This window comes from Dipodomys spectabilis, unplaced genomic scaffold (genome assembly GCF_019054845.1).
Source record: "Dipodomys spectabilis isolate Male_0828 unplaced genomic scaffold, ASM1905484v1 ptg000098l, whole genome shotgun sequence".
Taxonomy (NCBI): Eukaryota; Metazoa; Chordata; class Mammalia; order Rodentia; family Heteromyidae; genus Dipodomys; species Dipodomys spectabilis.
The window spans coordinates 4,957,785-4,973,747 of record NW_024870775.1 but is presented as its reverse complement, the minus strand read 5'-3'; the positions used below and the strand labels follow the sequence as shown (position 1 = coordinate 4,973,747).

Genomic DNA, 15,963 nt, shown 5'->3' with positions numbered 1-15,963 from the left:
CGGCGCCTTTAACTCCGGGCGAGGGCGTGTCCTGGTGAGTCCCCGCCCCCGGGCGTGTCCCATAGCCACGCCCCCGGGCTTGTAGCCGCGGCACGGGCCCAGCGCAGCGGGCTCCGCTCCGGCTCCCGCTCCCGCTCGGGCTCCACTCGCGCTGCGGCTCCCGCTCGGCGGCGGCTGCTCGGCCGGCTCGGCGCGGCCCTCCCGGACACACGCGGGCGTCCCGGCGATGGCTCGCGCCCCGCGCCGCGGCGGGCGGGCAGGGGAGCGCGGGGCCGCGCGGCCCGAGTGAGCCGCCCGCGATGGCTGAGGCGCCGCCGCGCCGGGCGCCGCCGCTGCCGCTGCTGTGGCCGCTGCTGGCGGCGGGCGTCGCGGCGCTGGAGATCGGGCGCTTCGACCCCGAGCGCGGGCGCGGGCCGGCGCCGTGCCAGGCGGTGGAGATCCCTATGTGCCACGGCATCGGCTACAACCTGACCCGCATGCCCAACCTGCTGGGCCACACGTCGCAGGGCGAGGCGGCGGCCGAGCTGGCGGAGTTCGCGCCGCTGGTGCAGTACGGCTGCCACGGCCACCTGCGCTTCGTGCTGTGCTCGCTGTACGCGCCCATGTGCACGCACCAGGTGTCGGCGCCCATCCCCGCCTGCCGGCCCATGTGCGAGCAGGCGCGCCTGCGCTGCGCGCCCGTCATGGAGCGCTTCCACTTCGGCTGGCCCGACGCGCTCGACTGCGGCCGGCTGCCCACGCGCAACGACCCGCACGCGCTGTGCATGGAGGCGCCCGAGAACGCCACGGCCGGCCCCGCCGAGCCGCACCGGGGCCTGGGCATGCTGCCCGTGGCGCCGCGGCCCCCCGCGCCAGCCCCGGGCCCCGCCGGCCCCGGCCAGGGCCCCGGCTCCTGCCAGAACCCGGAGAAGTTCCAGTACGTGGAGAAGAGCCGCGCGTGCGCGCCGCGCTGCGGGCCCGGCGTCGAGGTGCTCTGGTCCCGGCGCGACAAGGACTTCGCGCTGGTCTGGATGGCCGTGTGGTCGGCGCTGTGCTTCTTCTCCACCGCCTTCACCGTGCTCACCTTCCTGCTGGAGCCGCACCGCTTCCAGTACCCCGAGCGCCCCATCATCTTCCTCTCCATGTGCTACAACGTCTACTCGCTGGCCTTCCTCATCCGAGCCGTGGCCGGCGCGCAGAGTGTGGCCTGCGACCAGGAGGCGGGCGCGCTCTACGTGATCCAGGAGGGCCTGGAGAACACCGGCTGCACCCTGGTCTTCCTCCTGCTCTACTACTTCGGCATGGCCAGCTCCCTGTGGTGGGTGGTCCTCACGCTCACCTGGTTCCTGGCGGCCGGCAAGAAGTGGGGCCACGAGGCCATCGAGGCCCACGGCAGCTACTTCCACATGGCGGCCTGGGGCCTCCCGGCGCTCAAGACCATCGTGGTCCTGACCCTGCGCAAGGTGGCCGGGGACGAGCTGACCGGCCTCTGCTACGTGGCCAGCATGGACGCCGCAGCACTCACGGGCTTCGTGCTGGTGCCCCTGGCTGGCTACCTGGTGCTGGGCACCAGCTTCCTCCTCACGGGCTTCGTGGCTCTGTTCCACATCCGCAAGATCATGAAGACGGGGGGCACCAACACCGAGAAGCTGGAGAAGCTCATGGTCAAGATCGGCGTCTTCTCCATCCTCTACACGGTGCCCGCCACCTGCGTCATCGTGTGCTACGCCTACGAGCGCCTCAACATGGACTTCTGGCGGCTCCGGGCCGCAGAGCAGCCGTGCACTGGCGCGTCGGTGCCCGGGGGCCGCAGGGACTGCTCCCTGCCGGGGGGCTCCGTACCCACCGTGGCTGTCTTTATGCTCAAAATCTTCATGTCTCTGGTGGTGGGCATCACCAGTGGTGTCTGGGTGTGGAGCTCCAAAACTTTCCAGACCTGGCAGAGCCTGTGCCACCGTAAGATGGCAGCCGGCCGGGCCCGGGCCAAGGCCTGCAGAGCCCCTGGGGGCTATGGACGGGGCATCCACTGCCACTATAAGGCCCCCACGGTGGTCTTGCACATGACTAAGACGGACCCCTCCCTGGAGAACCCCACGCACCTCTAGCGACACAGGCCTGGCTCTCTGCTGTGGCCCCCCCCCCCCCAAAAGACAGCTGACTAGCAGCACCCAGCTGTCAAGGTCAGGCACAGCCAGGGGGCTGAGGACCCGAGTGGGGACCTGGTGAAACTCACACTCGTATGCTTCCTAATTGGGGGTGGGAGCCTGGCTGCGACCCCCAAAAGGTCAGAAGAAGGGACAGAGGAGGGCATGGTCCATCAGAGCATTTATTTAATGATGTAATTTATTGTTGCGTTTCTCCGCAAGCTGTGACTGGAATAAACCCCTGTGTGTTACTGCAGAGTCCACTCTGGGCTGGGGAAGGAAGGGGACTTGGGAGGGGACCCTATGGGGTCTCCCACTCCCTAAGCCGATCTGCGGGTGGGGTGGGCTCATCCCCTGGACCCAGCAATCAAGAGGAAGCTCCTCTGTGAGCAGCCGTGTTTTGTGTGCGTCCCAGATGGCATGTGCAGGAGTCTCCCGGGGCTCTGAAGCGGGAGTGGGATGCCTGCCAGGAAAGGGGCGTGTGTGGGTGGGGGAGATCCCTGAGATGACATCGCCACCTCTGACCTTGGGGCGTCAGGCCTGTTTGGGACCATGGGTAAGTTTTTCCTTTCTCACACTTTGCTTTCCTCGTTTGTGTTGAAAATGAGGGCGTCAGCCTGTCTCCAGCTTGTCTCGGGTCCCCTCCCTGGGGACCAGGACTGGAGCTAGAGGACTACTGTCCTTGTTGGATTACTGGTGCTGGCCAGGCACCAGGACTCCCAGCTACTAAGAATAGTTTGGCAAAGTCAGGTCCCATCTCAACCAGGTGCATACTCATAACCCCAGCCATGGGGAGACTGTTAAGAGGAGGATTGTTGTGTGAGGCTGGCCTTCGGCAAAAGCCAAGAGACCTTATCTGAAAAATACAGGGTTGTGCACATGGCTTAAGTAGTGGAACAATTGCCCAGGAGGTGCTGAATGTGAACCTCAGTGCGGCCAAGGGATGAAGGAGAGACAAGATGCTGGTGTGTCCACTTGGGTCCCTGGGCCCTCGTGAGGGTGCTCCCATGCCCCTCACATCTCTGGGTGGAGGGGAAGATGGGGTATCTTGGGAATGCAGAAGAGGACCTGAAAATGGGAGTTCAGTGCAAATTGAGACCAAGGACTTGTGCTGATGGGAGCCATAAAGATGGGGCGGAGAGGGTACCACAGGTGTGTATGTGTGTATGAGAGAGAGAGACAGACAGACAGACAGACACACACACACAGACAGAGCATGCTGGGGAAGGCTGGGGCTGCCCGGTGGTCCTTGTAAGGACCCTGCCACTTGCAATCAAAGTCCAGGGTACGATCCTGGCATCTCTGCCTTTTTGGTGGTTCATTGGAGACAAGAACTCAAGACTTTCTTGACCAGGCTGGTTCAAACCATGAACCTCAGATCTCAGACTCTTGAGTAGCTAGGCTTACAGGTGTGAACCACCAGAGCTTGGCTTCCTGGCAGTGCTGGAGTTTAAACTCAGGGCCCTGTAGTTTAGACTCACATTGCCATGCCCAATTTACTGCTTGAGATGATCTTCCTAGCTTTTTACTTGGCTGGTCTCAAAACTCTATCCTAAATGGGATTACAGACATGAGCCATCTCACCCAACCTAGGAGAGGAAGCTCTTATGCTGGCAGCCCACAACTTCGTGCCAACCAGACCATCTCAAACTCAAGGTCTTAGGCCATTTAGAGGCCCACTCAACAGGGAATCCAGTAGCCTCGCACTTCATCTGCCCAGGGAGCTGCAGGCAAATGGCTTCATCTTCCTTTGCTGTCCACATGGTCGGGGCCTTTGTTGATTGAGTTTCCTGGAGGCATCAAGGAGCCCTGGCCCACCCTACCTCCAGAAGTGGGAGGATATGGGAGGGTGCTGTACCAAGATGGCTCCAGGTCTTAAGGGAGCAGTTACATCTTGCAAGCAAGAGGCATGAGGCTGAGCACCAAAGGATAGGTGCATCCCTCTTCCTTGCCAAGTAGACAAGGAGGGTTTGGGGAACATGATGCAGGCAGAGAAGGGTTCAAGGGGCTCCACTTTGGGGTTAGGATGGTTGGTGCAGGGAAGGAGAGTTGGCTGATGGGGAGGCATCACAGCCTGTTGGGGGCGGGATGGTGCCTGTCTCCTTAGTATTTGGGATTTCTACTATGGGTCGGAACTTTGGAGACTGTGTCTAGAGGAGCTGGGCAAGGCAAGTGGGGAGAAAACCGATACCCTCCTGCAACTGGACTTCCCTACAAAGGGGACAAGCAAATACCCCAGAAATGAGGGCCAGCAGCATGAGCATCAAGGGCCTACCCCTTCTGTCCATCCCTGTGGGCTGAGCTTGGACCAAGGTTCAGGTCTCAGACCTGACCAACCTGGAGCTGGAGGGGATAGGGGTGCTCACTCCCCAATGCTGTTCTTGTGGGACGGGGCCTTGGGTGTGAACCACTATTAAGGCTCAGGGCTGGCTGTGTGCATTTCTCACTCAACTCCATCCTGGGGCCCTCAATCCAGGGAGGCTCAAGTGCTGGGTACTGTGGGACATGGATGTTGCCTCATTGCCATCCCAGGACATGCGAGGTTACAGCCCTGTAGGGATAGAGGGGGTCAGGGGCCCTCGGCCAGGGTAGGACCTGCCCCCATAGCTGCCTGTGGGGTGAGGAGTGGTTCCACCACAGGTGCCCACAGAACCAGGTGCAGGTCCTGCCGACATGGTACCACTACCACAGCCAGAGGCTGAGCCTGCACCAGGCCTACCTACCATATGCCTTTAGCCTGATATTTGCCTTGCCATGCCAGGCAGCTCTGCTTGCCAGCTGGTGCTCACACCAGTGGCCCCTCAAAACCCAGCAGTGCACCCACAAACCCTGCGGCTTCAATAATACGCATGCCCACAAGCCAAGTGCTGGTGGAAGGTGAGCATGTAGGACTAATGAGCACCTTTCTGTGGAAATAACTTCGGAATGTTAGGAATTGCTCCAAAGTTAAAGGACCCCACAAATTGTCAGTTTTATCTGGAACACATCTTAACTTCCTCTGGTGCCAGATGGAATGGGGGGAGGCTGAGGCCAGACCTCACTCGTCACGAAAGGAGGCGCGGCCCATGTTGCTGCTTCTTTAGAAACACAAGTACATAATGTTTATTTGAAATTCCAACTTATGACAAGCCCCCGCCTGCCTTCCTCCTGAGCCATGTAAAGGAATGGGGCAATGGTGGGGGCTGGGCTGCCACTTGGGGTCCGCACTCCCAGCAGACCTGGGAAGAGAGGGAGACCTGGGGTGGCAGGGACCCCCCTGCAAGTTCCGGTCCACGGGCTCTACCCAGTCGCCTGAATGGCGATCCCCACGCAGACTGCTTTTCCTTCGGACAGGCACAGAAGAGCCCAGGTGCCCATGTTTTCTAAACCCAGAGTTGGTAGAAAAGAAAATGAAACCCTGTCTTGTACTTTTATCAAAATCTGCAGTAAAAGGGAGAGACTACAAACGCGCTCTCAGGGCTGTGCCCAGGCTGGGCCAGCTGTGGGGCTTGGGCTCCCCCACCTGTGGACACCCACAAACACAGCGTAGCCAGGATGGGGCCAGGGAACAGGAGGTGCAGCAGGGCAGGTGGGGACCTCACTGCACCCCACTGCTTGCTGGCACCCCAGCGGTTTCTGTGGAGGAGCAGGCAGGGAACAATGCACGCGTAGAAACCTGCGTGCTGAGGTGGGAGGAGCAGACAGGTGCTCTTTATACAGTGTGCTGAGAAACAAGCAAGGTAACAACTAGAAAAGTCCTCTGAACAACTCAGCGCTCTGCTCCGGGCATCTGCTGCTTGGCGGCCAGGCGACCAGTGGGAAGGTAGGTGTGATCACAAGCAGGACCGCAGTCTGGGGAAGTGCCTTAGCTTTGTTTCCGGAGGCAGCGAGGGGGCTCACAAAGGAGAGGTGCTGAGGAATGGCTCCAGGAAATGTCTCTCTACTCCACAAGATGTCCTCAGAAGACGGCTGCCGTCCCGTGATGCTGGTGCGCATGGGACTCCACTGTGTTCCCCGGCACCCTCACTGAGAGGAGGAGGAAAGGGCGTAGGGGCCCCAGGGAGGGGTGCACAGGGCTCCTCCTGGGGGTGCTCAGACCACAGGGCTGGCCCCTTTCTACCCAGTGACTGCCAGCAGGACCCCAGACTCCCCAAGGGCTTTGCTTAAGCCAGCCCTGTGTGGGGTGGGGCGGGGGTGCAGGCATGTCTGGCGCTCTCCATCACTTCTTCAAATCCTCCTCCCTTGTCTTGTGCCCCCCCCTGGTGGTCTCCCCCACCAGTCCTCCATCCTCCCACCTCCACTCCCTTACCAAGGCCAGCCTGGCCTCTATTTCCTTTGCCTCCGGCCCCGGGCATTTGCACCGGGCTCAGGATCGCTGTCCTCTGGCTCGTCGGCAGGTGGTTCGGGGCCCTTGCGGCGCTTCCTGCGCACGTATGGGTGCCCAGGCAGGTGCTTGCGCAGCAACGCCAGCAGGCACTGCTCCGTCTTGGCTGTGCAGCTGAGCACGTGGCTGCCACGGCAGTTATACAGCTCAGCGTTGGTGAACACCTGCTTCATGTCGGCGAGGAACTCCTGCACAGAGCCGTAGCCACCGCATGCACACTTGCTCTGCATCGTCTGGAAGTCCATGGGCTGTGTGATCACCTCATAGTAGTCCTCTGCCTCATCCCTTGTCACCGGCTCCCTGGGGAGAAAAGCCAATGGAGCGCACGGCCGGGAAGGCACGGTACGCGGTGCCCGCTGCTGGGCTGGGCAGGGAGGCCTGATGGGAAGGCTGGGCAGGTGGCTCACCGGAAGGGCCAGCTGAAGCGGTACTTGATGATCTTCTGCAAGATCTCCTCGCACTTCTGCAGCTCCAGGCTCTGCCTCCGTGAGCTGCGCTTGCTCTGAAGCACCTAATGTGGAAGAAGGAGTGAGTGTGGGCAGGCATGATGAGGATGTCACTGATCAAGATGCACTAGGCTGGGAACTAAAGTGCAGCCAGGATGCGGGCCCTGTGGAGTAGATGGGCCCATAATCTAGCCATGCTACACACAGCGGGGTGGGTGCTGGACCCAGAGCCAACCTTGAGGCCTGGGATGGTGGCGCTTCATGTCTCCCTGGGGCTAAGAAGAGCAGCTCTGCCTTCCAGCAAGAGGGCCAGGAACAGGAGGGTCTCTTTGATCCCCTGGCCTCTTTTACAGCCCAATCCTAATTTGATCTGGGAAAAGAGTATGCTTCTTGTTCAAAGTGAGATCTAAGAACTGCCGGGTGCAGCACCCTCCCCTCCCTGACAACTGTGGGCAGCACCCGCATTGCTGGCATTCCGGGGCCGCCCCTCTGGGCCCACCACAGACACATGCAGACTATTTTAAATCCTTGACAAGCGGCAGGCGGCCCCCAACTAGCAGAGCCAGTGCAGCAGCTTGCCTGTGTGTGTGTGTGTGTGTGGGGGGGGGGGGGGGGGGGGGGGGGAGAAGGTGGGGTGACAGCACTGCGAGGAAAAAGAGGAGGAGGAGCAGCAGCAGCAGGAGAGGGGAGGGGGAGGGAAGGAGAAGAAGGAGGCAGCAGCAGCCTCGGGCCTCCACCTGTTGCTGCCTTGGGTATCGCTGAACAGCGGGAGGGCAGGGAGCACTCACTCACCAGCTCGTCCAGCTCAGAGTCATCGGCAGGGACAGGGGCTCCCTTGGGCCGTGGTCTCCTGGTGGTATGTGATTTTTTGCCGGGTGGCCGCCCAGGCCGGGCTGTGGTAGGGATGACACACTGCCGGCCCCGGATGAGCTTTCGAGGCCTCACTGAAGGAAACAAGGAGTAAGTAAGGCTGGACCAGGAGGGAGCCCCGTGGGGCTCATGCTCCCCACCACATACAGGCAGCAAGAGGTCAGGCAGCAGGCTACCCCAGGCAGAGAATTCCTCAGAGCCTTGTCTCCATGGAATGGAAGCTGGACTCTATCAGCTTAAAATAGGTGGATCTTGGCTTAGGTCTGTGCACTGCAGGAAGCAAGACCCTATCCTAAAAATAACCAGCAAAAACACAACCAGGGTGTGGCTCAGAGGTGCTGTGCCAGCCTACAAACATACAGCCCTGAGTTCAAACCTCAGTATTGCCAAAAGAAAGCAACCAGGGGATGGAGCACCCGAAGCCCTTTCTGAAGGCTGCCTCTGAGCCTCCCTGCTCAAATGAACTCCACAAAATGAGGAACCTGCAGAGTCCACTGTAACCCACTCACCATGGGCAGCCGGACTCCTGCTGCCAAGCCCAGCCTCAGCGTGCCCTCCGAGAGGGGAGCTGTATGGTGTGGTGATGCTGGCCCTGTCTCATAGCTTCATCGACCCCACCCACTACTTCATTCTTTTTCCTTCTCCTTGCTGGTGGTAGGGCTGGAACTCTGAGCTTTACCATTTGAGGCCCAGCTCCACTTCTCGCTAGTTAACTGGAGGTAAGAATCTCATGGACTTTCCTGCCCAGGCTGGTGTGAAACTTTAGTCTTCGGTTTTCAGATCTGAGCATCCTGAGTAGGTGGGATAAGCCACTGGTACCTTTTTTTAGAGAAAAGCTGGCAAAGACCTTCCGGAAGGCCAGGCCTGGCTCCAGTGTTTTCTTGCGTTCTGAGCACTAGACAGGGTGCCAGGCACATTCATCATCCCCATGGGGCCTCACCGAGGACATTTGTGTCTGGTGTGCGCCAGGTGCTAGACGGCAGGTGCCCAACATTCCTCAGGGCACCCCAGGGTGGTGTGCAGCAAGGATGCTCAAGGCTTCGAGAAGCCATTTCCCACCAGGTCTGCTCATGAACGGAGGATGGTGGGAGCTGACAGGAGGGCAGAGGGTGCTGGCACCACAGCATAGAGACCACAGGCAGCTCCCCACTCTACTTCTGGACTATACTTAAGCACCAAACATCCCCTAACCTTTGGAAGACAGAACCAAGAAGTCTGGAGAAGAAAGCAAAGTGCTTCTCTGAAAAAGAGCAATCCCTGGCTGGAAAAGCAGCAGTGGCGGTGGCAGTGGCGGCGGCAGCAGCACTGTTACACATTGTCTGCTGTAGATGCCCATGGCCTGGAGAAGGCAGAACCTAAAGCGCCACGCCTGGCCTTACTGAGAGCCATACAGGGTGGGCAATGGGGTTGCCAGTGAGATGACCTCAGAACTGCGAGGGTAATTCGTGTGGTCAGCTGCTGACAGTGGGCTTGGAAAGGCTGGACTGGAGGTCAACCAGGCCAACAGGACTCATCACTAACACCCATGTACCACATGGCACACTCACAGGGCGAAGCCATCTCCTCCTGATACCACCCAGACCTCAGCCTCCTCCTCCTCCTCCCCCACACACCCCACATCCTCCCGCCCTCAGCTAGGGGCAGACCCGCCACTCCAGAAAGATGAGGTAGGCAAAAGACACTCTAAAAGCAGCACCACCCTGAACCATGGGACAAGATGGACATGGCAAGGGCCCAGACTTCCCCATGCATAGACTGCAAGCTCATGCCCACATGCCCCTGCACCCCACGGAGGCAGGTGCTGACAATGGCATCCTGAATGTCTTCTGAGCCATTGCAGTTGTGAGCCCACAGCCCCAGAATAAAGGAAGACAGTGAGACTGGGCACCCGTGGCTCACAGCTGAAATCCCAACTGCTCAGGAGGCTGAGATCTGAGGACTGTGGTTCAAAGCCAGCCAGCCTGGGCAGTAAAGTCTGTGAGACTTATCTCCAATAAACTACCAAGAAGCTAGAAGTGGAGGGAGCTCTGGTAGAACACTAGCCTTGAGCACAAAAGCTCAAGGACAGGCATTCAGGTCGAGTTCAAGCTTCAGGAGATGGACAGACACACAGACACACACAGAGCTAAGGGACTAGCCATGGGCAGCTTAGCCTGGAGACTGGGAGGCAACCACACAACTCCACACTTACGCCGCAAGCCAGCCACCTCGTAGTCCTCCTCCTCTTCCTCCTCCCCCTCCTCCTCTTCTTCCTCCTCCACCTCTGAATTGCTCTCTGCGTCATCACTGTCCCCGGAGGTGGACTCCTCCGTGTAGTTCCTGTGAGGAGGAAAAGCAGGTCAGAACAGTTTGCACAAAGCAGGCCTGAAAAGGGCCACCATCCTACAGGGGTCCTAGAAAGACTCACTCATCACAGGCTTGACAGAGCTGACGCCAGAAGAGAGAAGGTCCCAAGACAGGAGGCCTCAAGCATGTTGCTCCATAGAAATCAAGACCAAAATGCAAACCTACACCCCCACAAAATCATATACAACATAACCACTGTCTCACAGAAGAGCCCCAGTGGGTGGCATTTCAGGCTCTGTGAGGGTGGAGGGATGCATGCATGCGGACAGGTGTTCCTCTACCTTGATGGCTGCCGGCCAGGAGTGGAGACAGCTTGCAGATGACCAGACATCAAAGCAATGGTAATCCCAGCCCAGAACAGCTGCCCCAACTGAGCCCCGCCACCAAGAGCAGCAGGCCTCATCTGAGGGGAGCTGGAATGGAGTGAGAAAACCCAGGACCCTGCAAGGGGGGGCAGGATCAAAGGGACCCGCCCTTCCTGGGGGATCAAGGCGCCTCTGGGCCGCCCTTTCATAACCTTCATCTGTGGTATGGAAAACAAGGCTCACACTTGGCAAACATCGGGTGTCTCTCTTCTCCCAAGGCCCTGTGTGTGGCCACATCAAGTGCAGATTGGGCTCTGCCTCTTCTTGGAACTGGCTGCAGTGTCTGGGGCCAGTGTGACTGAATGATGGCCGCCATGATCTGCTTTGGAGATGAGCCCTCAGCTGGCGCAGGAGGGCAGTCTGGGCAGAGATGAGGACTGACCTTCCGAGCCAGGCTGGGGGGTGGCAGCTCACAAGAGGGTAGGGGAGTGCTGGGCTGAGGCACTATTCCAGGATGGAGCAAAGCCCCAGAGTGTGTGAACAGTAAGTCACCTGCAATGAGCATACCCAGCACAGCCCAGGCCCTGAAACTCTAGAAACTGTAGAAAAACTCATCTATGAGCTGCTTGCCAGTGGCTCATGCCTGTAATTCCTAGCTACTCAAGAGGCTGAGATCTGAGGATCATGGTTTGAAGCCAGCCAAGGCAGAAAGTCCTTGTGAGACTCTTATCTCCAATTAACCACTCAAAAACTGGAAGTGGCACTGCAGCTCCAGTGGTGGAGCACTAGCCTTGAGCACAAAGAGGCTTGGGGACAGTGCCCAGGCCCTGAGTTCAAGCCCTGAAACCGAAAGAAATAAAAACCAAACCTCATCTGTGCTCTCTGCTTGGCACTCTGTGGCCACAAGAGCTGGGATAAGTGAGACAGGCGTGTAGGAGGCAGGAAGGGCAACTGGAGGGGCATGCAGGACCCGGGGTAAAGGGCAGAGGTGGAGGGATGGCAAGCAGCAAAGGTGACTCACTCACTCATGTGGGATGGAGGATGCTAGGCAGGTTAGCTGACATGCAGGAAAGAGTGGAGTTCAAAGCAGAGCTGGGGTGGGGGTGGGGTGGGAAGCAGTGACTGGTTACAAAGTAACTATGAAGAAGAAAGAGGAGGCAGCATGGAGGCAGAAGAGAGGGGGAAAAGGCAGTATGGTCAAGAAGACCAGCCATGTGGCCAATGTGAATGTCAGTAATTCATCCAAATTTAGAGTGTGCACCAGGAGCCCCACCACTGCACCATTAATCAGTGGGCTGGGCACTTCAAAGGAGAATGCTAAGCTCCTCACAATCACTTAGCTGGAGTAATAGAAGCTTACTTATTTTGGAAAGAAGGAAGTCTCACCTGCCCCGGGAATTGCGCCTGGCAGTGGCAGGCTGGCAGGCTGGGCACTGCCACTCACCATCTGGTACTTCATAGAGGGCTGGCCTCAGACAAAACAGGTGGAAGGCTTTATTACACTCGTCACACAAGATCAGTTTGTCATCCTCACCTGCAGAGAGATAAAAGCTGTGAGCCTGCGGCAGCGCAGCAAGGGCCACTGAGCCAAAGCAGCAGGACAAGCATGCACAGGGGCTGCCCTACGGCAGCAGATCTTTTTGTCAAGTCCATCTTTTGAAAAGAGATGTGGCGTACACCCAACTACCACCAGGGAACGTAGGACGAGCGTTTCCCACGCTTCCTAACTTCTCCACTTCTCCAAATCTACTCAAGACTAGGACAAGACAACAGTGAACGATGGCAAGGAACTGTGCAGCCTTCTCCCCTGTCCACCCGTGGGGTGTCAGGCATGGCTCCCATATGCCAAGCCACCAAGCTCATCAATTTCCTGGGGTAGGCCAGTCTTGGGCTAACCTTCCCTTACATCAGTGTCCACAACTGCTCTACAGACCTCCTTCCCATCCCAGCCTGCTTGGTACCATCTAGTCAGCACTTGGCCTGGATCTGCCATGATGTACAAACACTGCCCCCTGCTGGAGGATCACCACTTCACCTTAGGGATGACCAAAGTGCTGAGATTTTAAGAAAAATACCAATTTTAGACGAAATAGTTTTGGTCTCTAGGCAATCTGGACTGAAGGGAGCAGCTGATCCTGCTGCACACTGAGGAACCAAGACCTCTCTATCCCCCAGGAGGGTCTGTGGACTGGCACCCAACAGATCCTCAGGAGGGAGAAACTGTTCCACAACCCATTTAGAGGCAAGAATTGAGACCAGAAATCCCATCCCTGTAATAGACTCAGATGAACCAATCTGAATAGACTCAGATGAACCAATCTGATCAAAACATACCTTTCTTTCGACAAACTTTGCATCGAGCGTTTTCTGCTGACATATCCCATTTGATGCAGGCATCGAGCATCCCGAGTAAAACGTGCATTCTGGAAAATGTCTGAGCTTCACGGATTGCTGTCTTCCATTTTTCCAGTGCAGATGCAACCTAAACAGAGAGCAAAGCAGGCCAGCGTTACTCCAATGAGAGAACACTTAAGACTAGAAAGGGGTAGAAATAATTCTTAAAAAAAATTTTTTTTTTATTTTTTATTGTGAACATACTGTACAGAGGGGTTACAATTACATGGGCAAGATAATGAGTACATTTCTTATCAAGCATTGTAGCCTCCTCCTTTGTTTCCCCTTCCCATCCCTTCCCAGCCTCCCCTCGCCCCCCCACCCAATCCTCCCCCAACCCCCGGGGTAGAAATAATTCTGAGGACAACTGCCTTCCAGAGTAGCACAAATCCTTGGGGCTGGGAAGGTGACTCAGAGGTAGAGTGCTTGCCTTGCATGCATGAAGCCACGGCTTGGATTCCTCAGCACCACATAAGCAAAAAGACAAAAAGCCGGAAGTGGGGCTGTGGCTCAAGTGGTAGAGCCCTAGCATTGAGCTGAAGAGCTGAGGGACAGCACCCAGGTCAAGAGTTCAGGCCCCACAACCGGAACCCCCAAACAAACAAACAAAAACAGAGTAGCACAAATCCACCCATTCATCTGGGGATGGGGGGTGGGGGGGAAGGAAGGTGTGGGTGTGGTGTTGAGGCTAGCAGGGGTGTTTATCATGAGATCAGATTAAAGCTGGGCATGGTGGCTTACGCCTATCATCCCAGCTACACAGGAAGTGTAAATAATCACAGTAAATCATAGTCTAGGTGAGCTAGCCCTGAGACAAACATAGAACCTATTAAAAAAAAAAAAAAAAAAATCAAGGGGTTAGGCATTTACCTTACTAGAAGAGCACTTGCCTGGCAAGTACAAGGCCTTGAGTTTGGTTCTCAGCTTGGGGTGGGGAGGGGGAAATCTAAAACAAACCCCAGGAAATGGAAACAAGAGGCCTCTTCCTCTGTTTTGTTATCATTTCTGTCTTGTTTATCTGTCTTTGGGGAAGGGAGTGTACATGCACAAAAATGGAGGAACAAAGGGTAAACAAATGCAGCAGTGGTACTCACTAGACATTATGTTGGAAATGAACTACACAAGTTGTGGTGGAGGTGGGAGGGAAAAACCGGAGAGAGGGAGGGAATGGGTGACACTGTCTAAAAAAAAAAAATGCCCTTTACCTGACTTATTTAACTGTAACCCCTCTGTACATCACCTTTATGGTAACAATTTTAAAAATCTAAAAAAGAGCTGAAGGCATGGCTCATGTGATAGCCTACTTGCCTAGCAAGCTCAATGCTGAGATTCAAACCCCAGAAATGGCAATAATCATGGCTCCCAAGAACAAAGGACTTGTTCAAGACTACTACTCCAACACTGAGGGGAGGGAGGAGATGTAGGAGCAGGAATAGTTACTTCTGGTGACATCACTTAAAAACACAGTTATGGGGCTGGGGAGTGTGGCTTAGTGGTAGAGTGCTTGCCTAGCATGCATAAGGCCATGGGTTCAATTCCTTAGTACCACATAAATAATTTTTTTTTGTTTTTTTTTTTGTCGGTCGTGGGGCTTGAACTCTGGGCCTGGGCGCTGTCTCTCAGCTCTTCAGCTCAAGGCGAGTGCTCTACCACTTGAGCTACAGCGCCACTTCCGGTTTTCTGGTGGTTTTATTGGAGATAGGAGTCTCACAGTCTCTCCTGCCCGGGCTGGCTTTGAACCGTGATCCTCAGATCTTAGCCTCCTGAATAGCTAGGATTATAGGCGTGAGCCACTAGTGCCCGGCACATAAATAAATTTTTAAAAAAAGTTAAATGTGGGGCTGGGAAGGTGGCTCAGTGGTAGAGCACTTGCCTTGCATGCATGAGGCCCTGGGTTCAATTCCTCAGCACCACATAAGCAAAAAGAAAAAAGCCGGAAGTGGCGCTGTGGCTCAAGTGGTAGAGGGCTAGCCTTGAGCTGAAGAGCTGAGGGACAGCGCCCAGGCCCAGAGTTCAGGCCCCATGACCAGACCCCCCGCCCCACCAAAAAAAAAAGTTAAATGTAGGGACATCTGTGTGCTATTTATACAACAATATTACACAGCTAACAGAATCTGGGTTCAGACAAGGAATATGTGCCACACACAACCCAAGCTCCCAGGACCCAGAAATGGTAAATAGTATCTACAAAGCCTTCTGCCAGCTTTACTTCATCAGCAGGATACATTCTGTGTCTCCTCCCACCCCAAGACAACCACATAAACACAACAGGGAAAGGGGATTTCAGCAACTAACAGCACACCCTCCTCTACAAAATGTTTTGAGGGAACACAAATGTTGTTTCATTGTGAAACTGTGTGTGAGTGTGTGTGCGAGCGTGTGTGCGCGCTGGAACTGGGATTCAAGGCCTTAAATTCTCACTTGGCTCTTTTGTTTAAGGCCACACACTACCACTTAAGCCACTGCTTCAGTTCCAGTCTTTTTCTGGTTAATGGGAGATAAATGTCTCACGGACTTTCCTGGAGGAGCTGGCTTCTAATTGTGATCCTCAGATCTCAGTAGGTGGGATTATAGACGGTGCCTGGCTGGAGATCAGCTTTGGAAGCAAGCACAATTTCCTTCCTTTTCTGTTTACAACTCCTGAGTGCAATGCGTTCACAGGGACGACTGCCTCACTTGCCTTCCCAGGGTTGCAGAGGTAAACTCATAGGACTACAGACCCCAATCCATCTTTCCTTCTTTACAACTTGAACCACACAGTCCCCAGATCTTTTCAAGGGCATACAGATTTAAGGATTTTAGGGGCTGGGAATGTGGCTTAGTGGTAGTATGCTTGCCTAACATGCGTAAAGCCCTGGGTTCAATTCCTCAGTGCCACATAAACAGAAAGAGCCCGAAGTTGTGCTGTGGCTCAAGTGGTACAGTGCTAGCCTTGAGAACACACAGAGAGGCTCAAGAACAGTGCTCAGGCCCTGAGGTTAAGGCCTCGGACCAGAAGGAGAAAAGGAAAAGAATTTTAGGGATGAAAGTCAGGCTTTTCTGCCCTCTAATGGACAGCTGTGGTAGTGTACACTGAAAAAGTCCTTTATAGGCATACACATCATGTGCTTTTTACT

The 15,963-nt window shown here is 56.1% G+C and overlaps 2 protein-coding genes across 2 annotated transcripts in view; one reads left to right on the top strand and one right to left on the bottom strand.

The window, feature by feature from the left end:
* Window positions 1-299: 299 nt before the first annotated feature.
* Fzd9 (frizzled class receptor 9) lies at window positions 300-2,374 on the top strand. The gene has a single exon (XM_042686944.1). The coding sequence runs from the start codon at window positions 300-302 to the stop codon at window positions 2,082-2,084; it is 1,785 nt and encodes a 594-aa protein (XP_042542878.1). The 3' UTR covers window positions 2,085-2,374.
* A 2,821-nt stretch (window positions 2,375-5,195) lies between these two features.
* The window catches only part of Baz1b (bromodomain adjacent to zinc finger domain 1B), a 61,094-nt gene continuing 50,326 nt past the window's right edge, over window positions 5,196-15,963 (bottom strand). The window contains exons 14-19 of the mRNA XM_042686490.1: window positions 12,788-12,935; window positions 11,840-11,987; window positions 9,994-10,121; window positions 7,725-7,876; window positions 6,894-6,997; window positions 5,196-6,786 (exon numbers count right to left, since the gene is read on the bottom strand). Of these exons, the coding sequence (XP_042542424.1) occupies window positions 6,429-6,786; window positions 6,894-6,997; window positions 7,725-7,876; window positions 9,994-10,121; window positions 11,840-11,987; window positions 12,788-12,935 (1,038 nt within the window). The 3' untranslated portion in view covers window positions 5,196-6,428. The remainder of the gene's footprint in view (window positions 6,787-6,893; window positions 6,998-7,724; window positions 7,877-9,993; window positions 10,122-11,839; window positions 11,988-12,787; window positions 12,936-15,963) is intronic.

Coding starts and splice junctions, on each gene's coding strand:
- Fzd9 (XM_042686944.1), top strand. CDS start 300: ATGGCTGAGGCGCCGCCGCGCCGGGCGCCGCCGCTGCCGCTGCTGTGG.